We start from the raw sequence: 19,291 nt of genomic DNA, 5'->3' as shown, positions 1-19,291 counted from the left end.
AGGGTAAGGGGGGCGGGGGGGGGGGGGGCAGCTCGCTTCTCGCTCTGGAAAGGTAACACAATCCACCAACCAGAACCTAAAGCTCATAAAACAACAGTGTTGGGCAGCGTTGCGTAATTTAGTAATGTGTTATAATGATGTGTGAATTCTTTTTTTTTTCCATTACAGTTGCACTTTGTGAACCCTCATTTGAGAATGATTTTAGTCTGGTCTCTTCCAGTGAAGAAGCTGTTCTCTTATTTCTACACGTTAAATGCAGTAATGAGTAACTCAGTTATTTAGCTGTTGGGTATTTAGTACCAATTATTTTTCAATGAGTAGTATATAATGAGCGGTTTATTGGTAATAAGTCAAACCCAATGCTGCAAATAAATGTCTAATCGGTCCCAAATAACTTAATGTAACAACGACGACAACAACAATCCACATTTGAATGGTGGCTTCATTAATATAAATGTTTTTCTTGTTCACCTGACGGACAGTTGAGGAATCAGTGAAACCGCTCGAGGCGACAAAAAAGGCAGTCAAGGCGTTTCTTTCTTTCCGGCGCCAGCCTCCAGAAGGGTTGCTTACCTTCTTACAGGCTTTAGCAATGTGTGCTGGTGAAACTGGTGCTTTTCAGTTCGAGGACAGCTAACTTCCAAAGGGAGAGAAAGGAGACCCGGAGCACACATTGATTTGGTTTTTCAGCCTTCAGCAGAGCCCGCTAGAAGTAGAGATGATTTCTAAACTGAGCTCTGCCGGTTCGATATTTTCCTTTTGTCTGTTTGTCATTGTACTGGGGAGGATTCGCCTTGTGAGGGATTCTTCAGAATGTAAACCAATTGAAAACAGCTTGAGTTGGCCGTGAGTTGCCATTGCGTTTCCCTAATGGCAGGTATTAGGCGACTCGTGATCCATTCATCCCGGGCATGTAGATCATTTTTATTATTCCGACTGCATATGTGTAACTCGGGATAAAAAAATGCTCTTTTTGTGCAGCGGCGAGCGCAAAGACACGCGCATTATCCATCTCCTAACATCTATATGCGGTGTCATCTTCCCCACAGATACTTAAATGACTCCCGGGGGCCATAAAGTGATAAAAAACTAATTCTGCTTCATCTCTGATGTCTCGACTGACGCTCTCGCATTAATGGTTTTCCCCCCTTTTCTCCCCGCTCTCCGTTTTAATTGACACACTCCGGTTTAGACTCCTCCGTAAGCCATTTTTTCAAGTGTTTCGATCTCAAACTCTTTCATTATTTACAAGAGGTGTTATTCGGCAACGGTATGCCTTTTGGTGTCAGATTGCCCCTAAAGAGTGACTTAACTGCCTCTTGAGAGAATCGGCAGCTAATTGGTGCGGCCCTCTCTTGGCTGAGGACACGCGGCTCTGGGAATCAAAAGAAAATGTACAGAGACATCGAGATAAGCTGAGACTTCTGACGAGCGCGTCGCTTGATGTCCTATTAAATGAATAATGTGGTTTATTCTGTGTTGTCGAGCGTCCTTCGACATCACACTCCGATAACCCCCGAAGGCACGCCGACTGTAAACAGCCACAAATATCCACGCATCTTGTCTTTGATTTAAAAAAAAGAATCAAAAAATCAAAAAAGAATCACTCAGTCGGATTAATGAATGCGATATGTTTTTTTTTACGATTCTGCCTGAGAGACTGAACATGAGAGAGACAATGACCCGCTGTCTGGCAGCATGAAACGACACGGTAATAGAGCATATAACGTATAATTCATTAGGATTTTTATCTCCACTGGATTCTGTGAGTGATTAAGGGGATTAGGGCGGCCATTTACTGTTATTTTAATTTTTGGTTTAATCTGACAAATTATGCTCTCTTAATAGATTCGTCGTTTGATCTCTATGTAAAATGACAGAAAATAGAACAAATTAAATAAAATCCCCATTAAAAATATCCCAAAAAGGTGATATCTTCAAAATGGCCTGAAAACCCAAAGGTTTTTGTTGGTTCAACGATGTCAATGGAAACTGTGGTCAACGTGTTCCACCACCACGTGTGACATGTTGTAGACCAAATGAATAAATAATAATGAAAATAGAAACGAGTCGCAGCCCTCGCATGTCGATGTGGGCAAATTAATTATGCTTCTTTAGGTTGCACACTCAGTATTCCCCGTTGAATGCGTCGCCTCTGAATTTATTGAATCCCTAATGATAATATGTGCTAAAAGCATTTGCCTGAGATGACAGAGTTACATTAAAAAAAAAAAAAAAAACCAAGGCCAAACCGAATACGTCTTTGTCCTGTATAATAATATACTAATGTGTGATGCAGTGTGGGTGGTAGAGGGGGCTTTGGAGCCATGACTTGGAGCGAGCTGGAACCGGTTAATCAGGTGATGACAGCAAGTTACAGGAAAATGCATATTGGGGCGGGTATCATCAGCCTTTGGAAGAGCAGAAGTTTGATCAGGTATGGGGAGGTTTAATATGTTCAAACCCAATTACACTTGCCCTTGTATTGCATTATATGCGTAGATTGAATCAAAAGCGGCAGCCGATGAATCATCTCACTTTTCCTGGCAGTACATGTATTTGAAACTCTTCTTGTTGAGTTATTCGTCCGTTTTGGTGAAACTAAACTTTATATACTGTATATGGCGATCCATTTTTTTTTCCCATTTCCACCCACCGTTGGTCCTTTTTTGTTGCTTTCGTAGCCCGTGGGTGCTAAAGGAAGACGTTATCATTTTATAGGAGCATGTCAGCTGTTGCTTTTTGCAGCTGACGAAACACACAATGTGTGAAAGCGTTAAAAAAAAAAAAAAGGTCATTAGCGAGGGCTCCTGCCAGGGGAAGAAGGTCACGGAGTAAAATGTCAGCCCTCGGCCAACGCCGTCGGGTGGTTATTTTTTCTTCTAGTTAGCATCGCAGGAACACCGTCTTCAACCTCCTGTGTCCTCCTGAGCACGTCGCCAGGATATCAGCTTTTGTAATAAACTCTGATATATTTCACTGCAATGAAAAGAAGAAGCAAAGATTTCCCCCGACTGGCTGATTAGTGTGAAACGTGAAACGTGGGCTTTGTCACCCTTCTCGCTCAGGAAATGGAGATATGTGTCTGATGATGGAGTGTCGGATAGCATGATATTGCATTTTCCCAAAAAGCACCCGGGGAACGTGAAGACAAATAAATATGATCCGGTGGTCGTGGGTAAAAGATGTATGATCATTCATACAGGGAAGGAGTATATATGTACATGCACATTAACATTCACTGGGTTCTCCTCCCTTACATATTGACTATTCATACTGTATGGACGATGTATAGATTCCCTATTCCTGCTCTCATTCCCCAGTTATCTCGCGGCTCTCTGCAGCAGCGATCCGTCGTTTTAAGCAGCAAACACGAGCGTGTGTGTGCGTGCGGCGCGTTCACACACACCCACACACACACCGATTTGCTTGGCGTGGATTGGAATACATTGGAATCGCATTATTGCTGATGTATGTTTTTCCCCCCCGAGCGCCGCAGTTCTCTCCCTCCGCTCACCAGCTTTATCAACGTGAGCGAGATGAACCAGGCAGAACAAAAGTGAAACGCAGACAGGCTTTGTCTTCATTGTTGACATTTAATCAGCCCTAGGTACTGAAATCACCTGTCAAAGGATGCCCCGCCGCCGCTGCTATCACTATTTATGGGCTCAAGCACACTAAGAATAGCAAGAGAAAGACGTGTCACGTCGCCAGCGTTGACTTGATTTTTTGTTTTTCTCGCGAAGGGGGCAACAAAGAGGCGGAGTTCCGATTTGAAAGCCGCACAAAGCTTTTTTTTATTTTATTTCCAAGAATCATGGGCAGCAGTAACTCTCTGGCGATGCCAACAAGCCACAGGACTCCAGACAGTTGCTAGAAACGATGGGAGTTAAAGGCAGGGACATGTATGACTCTAACAGCTCCACCCCTCTTCTTCTCTCCCTCTTAGTGCCAACTGGCGAGGGCTTCTCGGCCTCGCCGTCGGCGCCCAGGACCACGGTCGTCGCCACCACGGCGGCGTCCACCGCGAAGGGGCAGGTGGAGACCACCGCGGCGGGCGCAGATCCACGCGATGGGAGGGACCCGTTTGAGGAGAACCGGGGCCCGGGTACGGTGGAGCCCACCGCCCCCGAGCTGCCGCCGACACCCAGGCGCTTCTGCGAGGAGACCAGGAGGAGAGCCATCGACTGGCCCCAGACCCACACTGGGAACAGTGTGGAGAGGCCCTGCCCCAAAGGGACCAGAGGTAGGCCCACCGACTGTGTGTGCTGATGACATCTAATGACTTTATGTAGGATATTCTATTCATAATCTTAGATTTTCTAAACCTTTCTGATCCAGCCATCATTCTGCCTGCAGGATGCTCACATAATATAGAACTGCTCACACGACTATTACTCACGTATCACTCCAGATGCATGCTCATGCTTTTCCAAGGAAACGGGAAAGCGTAAGGTCAATAGTATTAGATTGTATAAGTGTTCACATTTAGTTTTGGCTGTTTTTCCATCTTGTCCAGCAATTTTTACATTTTTTTTTATTATCTTCATTATTCGCTGCTACTAGAACTCTGTAGAAGGAAAACGGGGTTAATGGGATTCTGTGTTTTATTTGTTCTCGCTTTTTCAATTAACATTTAAGGGTTTCAAAACTAGTCACACGCTCAGCATACAAATGAATAGCAACAGAGCTTCAAAGATCCTGACCAAAAATATGGTAAAAAATGAATAAAAAATGGCCCTGTCACTTTATTCGTGCTCATTTATTTAGCGTATTTGCCGTTTCCATCTACTAAGTCTGTGACATTTGAGCTCGGGAGCATGTCAAACTTAAAACTGTAATACAACATGATTAGAGCCTGTGGCCTCGCCCCCCCCCCCCCTTGAAAATTGGCAACATTGCTCCTGTTTGTGTGTCATTTTGAAACCCATTTCTCTTTAAGAGAAAAAATGCCGCGGCCCGTTTCCATGCCAGCGCAGCATCGAGAGCAATGAAGACGACGGACAATATCTCGTATCTAATATCTCGATCCCGACTTATTGTCTTAACGACATCCACAGTCGTTTCTCACTTCGAGAATCAACCTGTTTTGGAAGTGTTTTGGTTGTCAGCAGTGAGGCGTACGCGATGCCGGTACACCGCTTCAGTTGACAGCGATACTCGCACAGGAAGTCTCTCACCGGTTACCTTAACACCTCATCAAGGAGACTGACAAGACCTGTCACAATACACAAAGCTCGGCTATCGGGAGGATGAAAAAGCGAGACAGAGACAATGTTTTTGACTGCGGGGGTGAAAAAGGGAGCCGGGGTCGTGGATTACATACCGTACGTTGTGAGTGAAGCGTCGTTCATTAGGAGTCATTGTCAACTCCACGCGCGCTGCCGGCGTCTCCGAATGTTTACGATTCTGAAAATGCTTCCAGGAAAATAAACAAAACCCGGAGTCCATTGTTATTCCCTGTCATTTCGTCCAAGCTGTGTTAGCACCCCGATGTTTTGAGTGTGCCGTCTACGTTTCCTTTGTTCCCCAAAGCCTGCAGCCCTTTTTCAAAAATGGTTCGTTCCTTCAGCTTCCTGTCCACGGAGGGTCTGTGTGAATGGGGGATCAGCAGGGAAGCGACTGTATGTGAGCAAGGTTCTGGCTTCCCTCCAACTGTTGTGTTTATTCTGTGGAACTGCAGGCATCGCCTCCTTCCTCTGCACCGTGGCCGGGAGCTGGCTCGCCAAAGGCCCGGACCTCAGCAACTGCACCTCCCACTGGGTGACTCAAGTGGCGCAAAAGGTGAGAAATATGGCAGCAAACAAACACGCCGTGGTCCTTTTTGCCTGTTTTATAACGGGCATAGACGTGGTCGTGGGTAAAATATCATACACGTGTGTGTGGGGGGGGGGGGGGGGTTACAGGACGAAGCGCCGAGTAATCGGTCGGCGAGAATCAAAAGAGCCAGAGCTTCTTTCATTCGCTGCCTCTCGGTGCTTTGATGAGCTGCAGTCATGCAGGTAGAAGTCTTAATGGAGACGGGCGCAGATAACAGTTTTCAGTAGCCGGAGCGGATCGTAATGCGGCACAAACGCGCAACCTGTTGCATTCTGGGGAAGGGATTCCTCCCCGACCTGAAAAAACACGCACACGCAGCAGGTTCAGAGAGGGCTTTCTCTGGGCTGCATTTTTTGGGAAATGTGGACCAACTGAAGAGCTGTGACCCGCTACGCTAGCACACTGTACGCAGGCTTTTAAAAATACACCCAAGAATATCCACAATTAATCAGCTTGACGTCTGAGCGTGATGGTTGGACGCTATTGTCATATAGAAGCAACTCACGTGTGCCAAAAAAACCCTATTAAAATGAATTGTGAACGGTGATGATGAAGAACAGTTTATTCTTTGTTCGTGGCATGTTGGCGCAACGGGAAGAATAGAAAAAAAACCAGTTATTCCAATTCAGGAATGCAGAGTTTATGATTCCAAGATGGTGACACCCATATCTCTAATTTCACGTAACCAATATGAGTCCAAGGGAGATTTCTACATATTTTCCCACCAACTTGTGGAACCAGAGTTGATTGCATTGATATTCTATTTCATTTAGATGTATTTTGCCAGCGACGAGGAGTTTTTATTTTGCAGCCGCGACGCCAACACATTTTGTTGACATGTCTTTAGCTCTTTCTGCCAACATCGTAGATAACACAGCTGTCAGAAATGTCTGATATGTCTGACTCAGAATCGCACCTCGGAATCTGAATGGTATGCATGTTGTTCCCACTCAGTCACTCGTAATTACGGCCCGCGTGATATGACATGAACGCTGCATTGGCTTTCTCTCTCCTCTGTGAAGTTTAATTGGCAGTGCGATTCCAAAGTCACATTTGTGATTCATGTGTGTGCATGCGTCGCTTCATTTCCTCTTTGTGCAAAATGGGCAAGTACCCCCCAAAAGGCTCACACCGTGAAGATTAGCATATGCTAGATAAATACACTGTATAACGTATGTAATATATAAGAGGATGAAATTAGGGCCACAGCTCAGTTGAGGCTGGTTGAGGGAGGACGGCTGTGAGAGAAAGGGAAACACTGTAATCACAAAATAACTTTTGGAATTCACTGATCACAGACGAGAAGACAAATGCTGACAGCTTATTATTGTTCATGGTTCTGGTTATTATGTTCCCCGCTAAACAAGCAGTGCCTTTGTTTGTATTCATTTCTGCACACAATCACTTCCTTTCTTTCTCAACGAGCAATGTTGCGAGGGACGACGACTCCGGAGGTGTGTGTGGGAATAAACGTTATTTCAGCTTCGGCTCGCGGAACCGACGCGTCACTGACCCCCTCCCCCCATTTACCCCTCGTTCTCCCCATTTTTTTTTTAGATCCGAAGTGGCGAAAATGCTGCTAATTTAGCCAACGAGCTGGCGCGCCACACACAGGGCCCGGTGTTCGCCGGTGACGTGAGCTCCTCGGTGCGCCTGATGGAGCAGCTCGTGGATATCCTGGACGCTCAGCTGCAGGAGCTCAGGCCCAGCGAGAAGGACTCAGCCGGACGCAGCTTCAACAAGGTACTGTGAAAATCCTGCCTCGACTCTGTGTCAGCACGACTCGGGACATTCATTAGCGGGGACGCACACCGATACGCACTGGGCCACATTAATGGGCACGCACGGCCTCAGGTGAGGGGGTTAGGGAGGCGGGTCCAGCCCCGAGGGGGGGGAAGCTCATTCCTCCACGGCACCCTTGGTAATTACCGGGTGACACGGGCCCACCTGGCAGTTCTTAAAGGAGCTAATGGCCACGAGCCCCCCCCCCCCCCCCCCCCCCCCCCTCACCAGCACAAAGAAAAACTTCATTGCTGACAAGTGTGGAACTGCCTCTGCCGGCACTCAAGAAAAGAGTAGGCCCAGGAGACTTACCTACGTCTCCCAGCTGGAGGCGGGCCCATGCGGAGATGAGTGACAGCTTGAATAACATTGTTATTCAGATTTCCTAGACAGCAGTTGCTGTGCAAACAAAGGTAAAAAGGTTATTTGCACCAAAATGACGCCCATTGCTCGCGCTTTTTATGCTCAAGACAGCTACTTCGCTGTGAGGCAATTGAATATAAGAGCTTCTGCGCGTGATTGGCTGACGATAAGCAACGATGGCGGAAGCTCAAAGGATCAAACCGGTGGCTTTTATCGTCCTTTTCTAGAAATCACACCCACGTGATTTGTATTCACGGAGCCTAAAACGCTGGTGTGGTTCTTCTAAGTTTCATCCCACAAAGCGTCCACAGCAGGAAACCGTGTCGCGGTTGCAGAGAAAAACATTTTTTTTCCTGCGTGTGGGTTTCAAAACGCAGGAGGTGTTTATGATTTAGAGGGTTTTGCAATCTGGATAGAAAGAACATTTTAACGCTTTGTTTTCTCCTTCTGCGTGAAAAGCCACGATGTGTGTTTGTCTCCGGTTTGACTTTAATCAGGTAGGAGAAGGCCACGCGGTTAATGCCAAAGACGCCAAAGGTCGTTGTTCAGTTTTTTTTCTTCTTCTTTAACTCGATTTCTCTCTTCGTGCCGTGAAATACAAAATGACCTCATCCCACACTGTTCAGCCCCCTCGGTGTATTTTAAAGCATCACTAATGGGCAGCATCAGAATCTAGTCTCAGCATCTTTTCAACCTCAACGCCACTGTGCATCCCCTCACTATAACGTGTATCCATATTCACATTTAGAATGACCCCCCCCCCCCCCCGAATAGCATCTTAAGAGTTGTCGAAGCATTTCAAGGTTGTGCTTTATAGTCCGGTGCCTTTCTTCTTCTTCTTCTTCTTCTTCTTTTTCTTTCTATTTCATTAATTCTGTAATGGTAAGTGGCATGAATTTAATGCGTCCTGTGTTCTTACCACCTCTTTCTACAATCTTGTCTGTTTTGTGCTTGATCCTCTTTATTGTGTGGAAAAGCTTCAAAAACGAGAGAAGACATGCAGGGCGTACATGAAGGTATAACTCCTACTGTAGGCTTTCTGTGTTGCTTTTGTACCCCGTGTTCCTAACCGGCAGCATGCAGCACTGTCTTGTCTCCTCTGTCCTTGGCTGTCCTGTTGCGGCGTGTCGCCCGGTGACCTGCTGCTTGTACAAGATGTGGCTGCTTCCCCCCTCTGACTCGGCTGTCTGTCCACCGTCAATATCACTCCGTCTTTGTCCTGCTCCCCACCCTCCTCCTCCTCCTCCTCCTCCTCCTCCTCCTTCTTCGCGTGCTATCACTTGTACATCTTTTCGTCTCTCTCTCCCCCCCCCCCCCCCTCACTCCTTCTCTCTTTTCTCCGTCTCTCTTGTCGGCTCTTCGTACACTGTGTGAATAATTGCCTTCCCACGGTCATAATTGCCCCTCCCTGTCAGCCAGAAGTGTGATCAAAGTGGCAGCGCGCTCAATTTTCACTTGCTTACATTGTACGATTTCTCGTCTCCCTCGTCCCCTTGGCAAGAAGAAGAAGAAAGTCTCCTCTCCCATTGCAGTTGTGTTTTATCCGTGAGATTAATGTCTGAGCCCATTAATATGTTTGTGTTCCATTCTGATTTTCCAGTCTTTCCTCTCTCCCCCCCCCCCCAGACATTTTGCTTTTCCTTTGCTGTGTCCTCGGGTAGGTTCTGCTGAAAGACAAGGGCATGGTGTAAACACTGGGGAGGTCATGTATTGCATGGCTTAATACCAATGAACAGATTCAGTGTTTTTCGGTGGCTCGTGGGGGGGGCCTTTGAGTTGTTTTTACTTGAGGTCTCATTTTCCTGAGCGATAAAAAGGCGATACAGTTCCCTCAGCTGACGTCGAGATGTCTTTCTGGCCGCGCTCGCAAGCATGGCTTTCTGGGTAATGGTTTAAAAAGAGTGGTTCATTTATGCTTTCATGCGCTGACCTCTGGGTTGACTTAAAGCATCCAAGGATGTTTTTTTATGTCTTGTGTTTCTTTATAACCGTCAGCACAACACTTTGTTCAAAGCACAGACTGTCATGGCGGTCCATGCTACAGTTGCTGAGATATGTCTGCATCAGACATTCACGGTGCCCATATTAAAGACTTTTATCGCAACTCCACTATGAGGTTGACATTTGTGGTTTTAGAAGAGTGCGCCGACATTGAGAAAAGTAGCAAAATTGATGCAGCGGAAACAGAAACGTGCTTTTAAAAAAAAATGTATCCTTGTATTCTTCTTCCTTGTCAAAACCCGGCAACTACTTTACCCAAAATGCAACTCACCTGCAACAGTTCAGGCGGAGATTTGGGTGGGGGTCGTGTCAAGGTACTCCAATCAGACCTCGCTCCACTCACAAGACCGTTGTGGGCGGGACTTAATTGCAATTTGTCTCCAGTGGCCGTGTGTTTGGCTTTAAAAGATGTCTGACAATCAATATTGACGTCACACCGGTGCGATCATTGTGTGCTGTGTTTAACAGCGTCATCATATAGTTTTCAGATCTTTGGGTTGATTCTCGCAGACGTAAAAATGCAACCCCCCCCCCCCCCGGTGATTTGTAAAGCGACCTCCAACCGGGCGAGAATTAAACAGGATCCAGCCCGAACACGACTTCTTTTCCGCGAGACACAAATTAGAGGGGGAAGGGGGGGGGGGGGGCGACATTTAGTATCTGTCTAGTTGTAATGTCTCTGGACTCTGTAATGGCCACTGCTCTCTCTCTCTCTCTGCTGCTCACACACACACACACACACACACACACACACACACACACACACACACACACACGGAGCGACTTAACTCCCATCATAGTCGCAGCTCACGAGCTTCCACCTGCCTGCAAGGTCGGGGCAACGGAGATTGATTTTCTGTGCTCAGGGCCGATGCTCCAAAAGACCCGGCGAGAGCTGCCGCGTCTGGAACACAGTCGTCACCGATGTGAGCGCGGCGGTTTTAAGCGTCGGCCCGTCAATCATACATCGGTGCCGACTTCGGTTCATCCCCTCTCTTGTTATTCCAGGCAAACGGATAATCCTGTCTGTGGTCAATTAGTGTTTTGGATAATCGCAGCTGTGACTAATTGGTACAGTGAGCAAGGGCTTGTTGTCGCTAATTACCGTTGCGGTGGTGGGCCTTCGCCGTGGTTAATGGCACCTATGGTTAAATTGTCACTCTTGATTTAGCGCAGCGAGTTCTCGAGCTGGATTCGGAATCTCTGAACCCGGTCGACGCCGGTGTCGGGCAGGGGTCACGAACTCTTCCCCCGAGGTCGAAAGGGAAACTTGTTTTTTATCGACATATGATACTTGCGTTGAGTTTTGTGGAATGTTTTGCTTACTTACTGCTTATCAGAAAGCAGGAAATGAAAGGATTTCCATTGAAAACGAGCTGAAATGTTCCCCCGTCTTGACTCAAAACTGCCACTCTGGACGTGGATTTCCAGGATAATGCCCACTTTCCTGCAGGAGAGTAGAGTCGGAGGCCATAATGGGCGGATCCCGTCAGGGAAATAATAGTTTTTGTTTCATGCTGGTAATTGTTCTTGTGGGAAAAATAGCAGCTTTAAAAAAACCGGGGAATTGAGAAAGCGTCATTGTAGACATCAGTGAAGGGAAAAGGGAAAACACATTTGGTTTGTATTTCATCTTCCTCTAAAGCACTTTTCAAAAAAAGAAATTGGTCCAATAGAAGCTTCTTTTCGTAAACAGAATAATAAGTAATACATACTGCATTTTTTATGATCATGATTATTTTAGCTACCCTTGACTTTCTCGAAAAACCCTCGTGTGTCCAGTCGGAGCGATCTCGATATTGAAGTGTCAGTCGTTGTCGCTGCTGTCACTGTTGACCATGCATGCCCCTTTTTTTTAATTATTATTATTTAAATTTAAATGTTTTATTTCTTTTAGTCATTTGCTGCTCGGTCTCCCCCCCCCTCCCCTCCCCCCCGCCACCCCCCGCTCTTTGTCATCACACTGAAGTTATGATGGGAGGAAACAACCAGCTGACATTTCACTTTGTCTCCATGGATACAGGCAATTGTGGACACCGTTGACAACCTCCTGAGACCGGAAGCTCTGAAATCCTGGAAAGACATGAATTCCACGGAGCAAACGCACGCCGCCACCATGCTGCTGGACACCCTGGAGGAAGGGGCGTTCGTCCTCGCGGAAAACCTGATCGAGCCGGCGATCGTGAAAGTGCCCGCGGAGAACATCAGTAAGTTCCTCTCCGAAAAAAAAAAAAAAAAAAAAAAACCTAGAGAAACCGGCAAATTACTATCTTTTTTTAGCTTTAAAATGAGAATATGTTTGTTTTTTTTGTTGTTGTTTTTTTTAAAATGGCCACAACTTGCTGAAAGAAGAAGAAGGAGAAGAAAAAAGAGGCAAATGTGTCCTCCAGGCAGTTTTTTTAGCAACGTGGTTTCATTCATTTAAGTCAAATTTGTGCAATAAACTCAGATATTTTCTCATCGCTCTTTGTTGCTATGGTTATGAACTCCTACTCACCTCTTTTTGTCTCATACCTCATTGGTTTTTAATCTTTTTCTTGCACACTAAAGTCACCTCATTGAGTGTGTGCTACACGATGAACTGGGCAGACCTCTGGGGGTGGGGGGGGGAAGCCGGTTGAATGGCATTCTTCCATTCACACGGCACTCTATCGCTTCTCTCTGAGCTTTTCCCATTAAGTGGTAGTTAGCTAAGCTGATAAGGACTAGTTGCTGTGTATCTACCAAAAGCACTGAATAATACATTGAGTAATACGCTGTATATTTGGCCACTTAATCACGGCATACAGGCAGTTTTTTTTTTTTATGAGCTCGTCAAGCTCATAAAAAAAATAAATAATCCGGGATTATCTGTCAACGGAGATATATATATATTTCCAGCAGAGAAACATAAAATAAAAACAGCCGTGTGAAGGAACACACAACCTCCCAGTAACGGCTTACCTGACCAGAAAATGTGAACATGATTATTGCTCCTAATAAGCAGTTTGTCAACGGCAATAACGGCGCCTCTAGGTACGCAACAAGGGCAAGAAGAAGAAGAGGGGGGGGGGGGGGGGGGGGGGGGGGGGGGGGGGGGACCAGAGAACAATTCCTCATCTCTGACTGTCAGAAGCCATCTATCTGAGGAAGTGAGGCCGTTTCTGATGGGAGGGAGTGTGCTGATACGTGTGTCCGCCTGACCCTTCGGTAATTTCACACATCAAAGGGAGCACCACCCGGCAGCCGGCATGCCGGAGAGATGGAGAGAGAGAGAGAGAGAGAGAGAGAGAGGAGGATTTTCAGAGATTTGCTCGTCGAGCCCAGAGTTATCTGAACCCACAGGGGATAGGGGAAGAAAAGTAGAAAAGTAAAAAGCTCAATGGTATTTTTGATCCTATGAATATTTGACATTCATGCGGCAGTAGGCTGCACGCTCCGCATTTGCTCATCCTCTATCGCCGCCCTCGTTGTTGTTTTTTTTAATTTTTTTATTTGCCTCCGAGGCTTTCACAATGCCAAGCAGCAGCTTAGTGACGTGTTTTTAATAAAAGAAATGTAAGTAAATGACATTCTACAGGGTCTTACCAATAAGATTAGATTCTGTTACTGGTACAATGAACCTCAAGTCTTTACACACACCCTGCCGGGCCTTAGAGGCAGAGCTCTATTAAACACTGTGTGCTGCTTGTGAGGTGTTGCCAGGGTTTAATACATCTCTCTCTCTCTCTCTCTCTCTCTCTCATTCCCCTCACCCCGTACCACCTCCCAGTGTTGGATGTGTACGTGTTGAGCACCGACGGGCAGGTGCAAGACTTCAGGTTCCCTCAGACAAGCAAGGGCGGAGCGTCTCTTCAGCTCTCCTCCAACACGGTCAAAGTCAACAGCAAAAACGGTGAGAAACATGCAGTTGCTGCAGAAACGTTGTAATCGTGGTTCATTTTCTGCTTTTCTTTTTCTTTGCTCCAGGCGTTGACCGTTTCGCTAATACCTTTTTTTCCCACCGAGCTTTATGCCAGTGTGGCTTTCTGTGTTTCCTTCCGGGTTGTTGAGTTAGTGAAAATAACCAGAGTTGATGATCGTCGGAACAGTGGAAAGACTGTATTGTAATATTTATCCAAATAATTTTGAGCCCACCCGGCTGTGATGTATTCCATCACTGCTGATCGTAGCCGGACCCGGTAAACACCCCAAAGAGTGCCGAAGGAGTACTGAAACCCGGCAGTGAGTCGGCATCATGGCACATCCGGTTCCTTCGTCTCTAAGTCAAAAGGTTGTTTTTTTTTTAATAGGTTTCTGATTGCTTGATGCCTGGCGAAAAAAAAGGTCTTTGGTGAAGAGATTTTAACGTGCTAAGATGTCAAATCTGTCAGTAAATACCCCTCTCAGGAAGTGTAACCAGCTCTCATGGTTCTAACTCAAAATGGGCTCGATGCCGCTCCCAATGCCCCCAACGTGACAGCAAAGAGCCCCCTCAAAGGAATAGTTTGAGGAGAGTGGTATCGAGCGATGTTCCTAAAATGTGGTACTGTCCCTTTAAGGTTGGGCGCATTCATACAGCGAATGAATACATCTGTTTTCGCCAAAGAGATCGTTTGTAATCCACTTGTTTTCTGCTCCCTCTGCATGTCTCATGATTGCTTTATTGCCCGTACGCAGGTGTTGCCAAGCTGGTGTTCGTGCTCTACAAACACCTGGGTCAGTTCCTCAGCACCGAGAACGCCACTCTGAGGGGCATGGGGGACCCGAACAGACGCAACCTCTCCCTCACCGTCAACTCCCACATCCTGTCGGCTTCCATCACCAAGGAGTCCAGCCGGGTGTTCGTGGCCGACCCCGTCATCTTCACGCTGGAGCACCTGGATGTAAGCTTCCTCCTGAGACTCGGGCCAGACCACACGCGCCAGAGCCGGGCTCTGCCAAGACACTGGAGCAGCTGCACGGGCTTTTGCTGTGCAGGCGAAATGTAGAGAAAAAAAAAAAATCTATATATATGGAGTAAAGAGAAGGCATCCATTTCTTTCTGCCAGTGTGTTATGAGTGGTGGGACTAGTTGAGTTAAAGGAGCGAGACGAGCTTGGAAAACTGCCAGAGTAACCTTTTTATGTTATTATTCTTTCATCCCTTTTCTTTCAAACAATCAATTGTAATAACATAAACACTTAAATTGTCCAAATGCTTGTTTGGCAAAGCACAGTCTGCACACCGGGTGCACTGACATCCTGTTTCTTACAGCTAGAGATGGTCTGTCTCTGTGTGTGTGTGTGTGTGTGTGTGTGTGTGTGTGTGTGTGTGTGTGTGTGTGTGTGTGTGTGTGTGTGTGTGTGTGTGTGTGTGTGTGTGCAGCCATGCATATTGCAGTGTATATTCATATATGTTTTATAATCTTTTCCCTCTCCGCGTTCGTCTTTTCCAGAAGGAGCACTACTACAATCCGAACTGTTCCTTCTGGAATTACTCGGAGCGGAGCATGATGGGATACTGGTCCACTCAGGGCTGCAAACTGCTGGAGACCAACAAGAGCCACACCACGTGCTCCTGCAGTCACTTGACCAACTTCGCCATCCTCATGGCTCACCGGGGAAACGTGGTGAGCGCCCGACGCGCTCCTCGCCGGGGGGTGTTTGCACGCGCCTCCGTTTTCTTTTCTTTCTCCTCTTTCTCTCCGTCTCATTCAGTTGTCCTTTTTTTTTTTTTTTTTTTTTTTTTTTAATGCCGTCTCGCTGACGGATCTGTGCACACACGGCACGAACAAGAATGGCATTTCAGTGGAGATAATTAGATTATTGCTGGAGGAGAAGGTAAAGGGGTGGGGAGGGGGGGGGGGAGGAGATAAGGAAGTGGGCTGTCACTTTAAAAGAGCGAGATTGTGGATCAGGGTAGGAGGTGCGTTACCGTTATCAGAGGTAATTATATTTTACCTATGGAACGTGTCTAATACCCCTCCGTGCGTACGTCCCTGAGAATCATGGGAAACAGTATATCCTCAGCCTTAACTTGTGTTCCCTTTTGAAGTGGCGCACGATCCGTTCGGTCGCGAAATGCAATTACAATCCAATTACATGATAAATAGCATGTGTAGCGAAGGACCTCTAGCCAGTAATAAATGTGGAAGGATACGTTTGTGGTTTGTTTAATAACACGTCCCGTTTCATGAACTCTGTCCCCCGTCATCTGTCTTAACCTCAACCTTCGACCACAGCTCGAAACCAGAGCCCCGGGGGCCGGGCTCAGCCTCACACCAATTCCCCCTGCACATCACCTCAACTGCAGCTCATGCCCTCGAGAAAATTACAAATATCACAGCAGGAATTGCCTCACTGGGGGGGGGGGGGGGGGGGGGGGCACCGGGGGATATTTTTGCATTGGTCGAGTCTGCTGTTTTTCCACATTTACCTGGTTTCCATCTTGAAACGCGCTCAGTTTTAGATGTTTGACCTCAAAGACGAGAGAATCCACGTGTGGAACTGACTGTTGCTTTCTGCAAACACGGGCGCCATAATGTGCTAATAAAATAACGCTAAATCGGGTACCATCGGGTCAAAGGAAGCTGGTCAGAGGTCAAATGGATATCTTCCAAGGGAAACGCAGGGGGATTTTAATCCTAAAAAGACGGAGCCTTTGGAAGATATCTACTTGATCTGCCTAACTCAAATAAACTCTGTCTCTTCCGCCGAGCGAGCATTAATAAGGGACGTTTTTTTTAACGTTTGAACCGGAGGACTGATCACAGCGTGGAGTTTTTAAGTTTCTTCTCTGTTTCTTCTCTGCAGGGGGCGGGGAGCGTCCACGAGCTCCTCCTCACCGTCATCACGCGGATGGGCATCGCCGTGTCCCTCGTCTGCCTCGCCATCAGCCTCTTCACCTTCTGCTTCTTCAGAGGTCTGCAAAGCGACCGCAACACCATCCACAAGAACCTCTGCCTCAACCTCTTCATCGGCGAGCTCGTCTACCTCGTGGGCATCAACTTGACGGAACCGAAGGTACCCCCCGGGGGAATTACACTTCAGAGGGGTTTTCAACGTTCACGGCCCTGATTTATTAAGCTCATCTGCTGTGAATAACCTTTTAAACTCATACGTTTTTCTCTTTCAATCGGCTGTAAAGTGGGTGTAATGTTAGCCAAAAGAATTATTAAAATACCAAATATATATTCTGCATGTGCTCGTTTCAACACTTGAAGATCTTTGATGCCGTCCTTGAGTGAAATATTCAAACTCAAGAGGAAGGGGTTTTATTTTATTTACCATTTTATCGGCTCGAAAGATTCCATGCACGCGTGAATTCATACGTCGTTCTCCAACCTCAGTTCTATCTTTGGCATCTTCCGTAAAAAGTGAAAATAAAACTCTCCGGCTTTGAACCAAGCTCGGTTGCACAATGTGCAAATTGTACATTTTGTTCTCTTCCACTTCCCCAGAATGACTTACGGACGTCTTTATATGGCATCATTCGGTTTTTTTTGGGGCTGGTGATGTTCGCTGAGCTCATTTATTGAATCAGTGCCATATAGGATAGAAATATAAACAGTCAAATTCTCAAATATGTACTATTATTTTAGATTATAAAACATTGCTCATCGCCTCATAAAGGTGTTTTCTGAACCCCATCCAGCAGAGCGACATTAGCATTCATCGGGAGCAGTATTTCTGTCCACCTGATAAACGTTCGCTCTGGTTTTAGCACAGATTTCGTCTCTGAGGATTCCTGGGGGGGGGGGGATTTGGCTCTCTGGCAGCTAAATGCTGCGCAGTGTTCCCCCCGTCTAGTAACTAAGTTCCTCTGTGTTCCATGCGGGTCGTGCACAGTGGGTTTATCAAAGGATTAGCTGCTTGCTGCTGCAGCAAAAATATTGAGCTGGCGAAAAGAGAAAAAAAACCTTTCCCCCATAAATATACCGAAACGAAATATTGATTTGAGCATCGTTTGATTCCATAGACATCGTGATCCAACTGAACTCGATCACCTAAAACCTTTAAACTCAAAAACAAAAGCGTGGCTCGGGGCGGGGGGGGGGTGGGGAAGTCCCAATTTTAACCCCAAAATGTCCCTCCGAAGCCCCCTTACCTTTTTTTGTGTGTGTGCGTGTGTCTTCCCGTCAGCTGGTGTGCTCCATCATCGCCGGCGTCCTCCACTTCTGCTTCCTGGCCGCGTTCGCCTGGATGTGTCTGGAGGGCGTGCAGCTCTACCTCATGCTGGTCGAGGTGTTCGAGAGCGAGTTCTCGCGCAGGAAGTACTACTACGTCTCCGGGTACCTCATCCCGGCGGTGGTGGTGGGCATCTCGGCCGCCATCGACTACCGGAGCTACGGCACGCAGAGGGCGTAAGTGGCGCGTCGTTGTGCTCTCTGCGGGATAACAATGAGACGCATTAGTCATCCCTCCTCCCAATCAGCATGCATATATGTGCTAATGATATCACAAAGAGGAGTACACCTCTACACCCCCCCCCCCCCCCCCTATGTTACATTTACACAGCGGTGCCAGGGTGTACATTTTCAGGAGGCGGTGAGCAAAGCTGCGGCTTTTAATGAATGCGCCGGCGAGCTGCGCCGGCCTGCTGGCTTTTTATTCTTTGCGTGTAGATAATTGCCGCCGTTGTCAGATAAAAAGTTATGCTCTTCTCCGGCTGGTCTTCTTCCAAGCGGCAAGCTTTGTGATTTGTAAGCCTGCAATCCTCTTTAATATACGGAATTCAAGCAAATGCTTATTATTTTTTATCGCTGTAGTCTTCGGGCTTAAATCCTCTTTCTTTTTTTTTTTTCTTTTTTTTTCCTGGCGATAAAACACGGATCGAGGTGCAATTCCTTCCCCGGGCCGTCTGCAACCCCCGATGTTTACTGTTCAGGGGTCCCTGGGTATACACAGTCTTGACATCCCACATGCGTAGACCGTGAAGTCATGAGTCCAGTAGCCCCCTTTTTTTTTAGACTGCAGCTCCTCGTGGCACGGGGCCAGCGCTTCCCTCAAGGTCGCAGGGTTTTTTTTTTTTTCCCTTCTCTGTGGTCGGCGGAGTCTCTCTCCTGATCAATGAGGCACAACTTTGTTTTGGCAACCAGATGATTTAATGAACTGAATACCACTCTTTTTTCTTTGCCCACTGTGCAGATGCTGGCTGAGGGTTGATAACCATTTCATCTGGAGCTTCATCGGACCCGTAACCTTCATAATTGTGGTAAGGTGTAACGTTGTGTTTAAATTCTTCTTCTCTTCTTTCCTTGTCAAAGAAGAGTCTATAGATTTTCCCCTCTCGCTCTCTCTCTCTCTCTCTCTCTTTCTCCGTACCGGCAGCCTCTTAGCTCTGTTTTCTCCGATCAATTTGCATGAAAGTAAAGTGGTCCCATTAC

General features: G+C 46.8%; 1 protein-coding gene across 2 annotated transcripts in view; it reads left to right on the top strand.

The window, feature by feature from the left end:
• LOC117746458 (adhesion G protein-coupled receptor L2-like) overlaps nucleotides 1–19,291 on the top strand; it is a 57,946-nt gene that overhangs the window by 27,232 nt on the left and 11,423 nt on the right. The window contains exons 6-16 of one of the 2 annotated variants that reach the window (XM_034555597.1): nucleotides 3,950–4,246; nucleotides 5,684–5,784; nucleotides 7,378–7,563; nucleotides 8,943–8,981; nucleotides 11,990–12,173; nucleotides 13,718–13,840; nucleotides 14,605–14,810; nucleotides 15,362–15,535; nucleotides 16,719–16,928; nucleotides 18,048–18,268; nucleotides 19,053–19,119. In XM_034555597.1, the coding sequence (XP_034411488.1) occupies nucleotides 3,950–4,246; nucleotides 5,684–5,784; nucleotides 7,378–7,563; nucleotides 8,943–8,981; nucleotides 11,990–12,173; nucleotides 13,718–13,840; nucleotides 14,605–14,810; nucleotides 15,362–15,535; nucleotides 16,719–16,928; nucleotides 18,048–18,268; nucleotides 19,053–19,119 (1,808 nt within the window). The remainder of the gene's footprint in view (nucleotides 1–3,949; nucleotides 4,247–5,683; nucleotides 5,785–7,377; nucleotides 7,564–8,942; nucleotides 8,982–11,989; nucleotides 12,174–13,717; nucleotides 13,841–14,604; nucleotides 14,811–15,361; nucleotides 15,536–16,718; nucleotides 16,929–18,047; nucleotides 18,269–19,052; nucleotides 19,120–19,291) is intronic. The other variant, XM_034555596.1, reaches the window with a different exon arrangement.

The sequence above is a fragment of the Cyclopterus lumpus genome, chromosome 17 (genome assembly GCF_009769545.1).
Source record: "Cyclopterus lumpus isolate fCycLum1 chromosome 17, fCycLum1.pri, whole genome shotgun sequence".
In the NCBI taxonomy this organism is placed as follows: domain Eukaryota; kingdom Metazoa; phylum Chordata; class Actinopteri; order Perciformes; family Cyclopteridae; genus Cyclopterus; species Cyclopterus lumpus.
The sequence above is the reverse complement of the archived record's forward strand: the minus strand, read 5'-3'. Positions and strand labels throughout refer to the sequence as shown.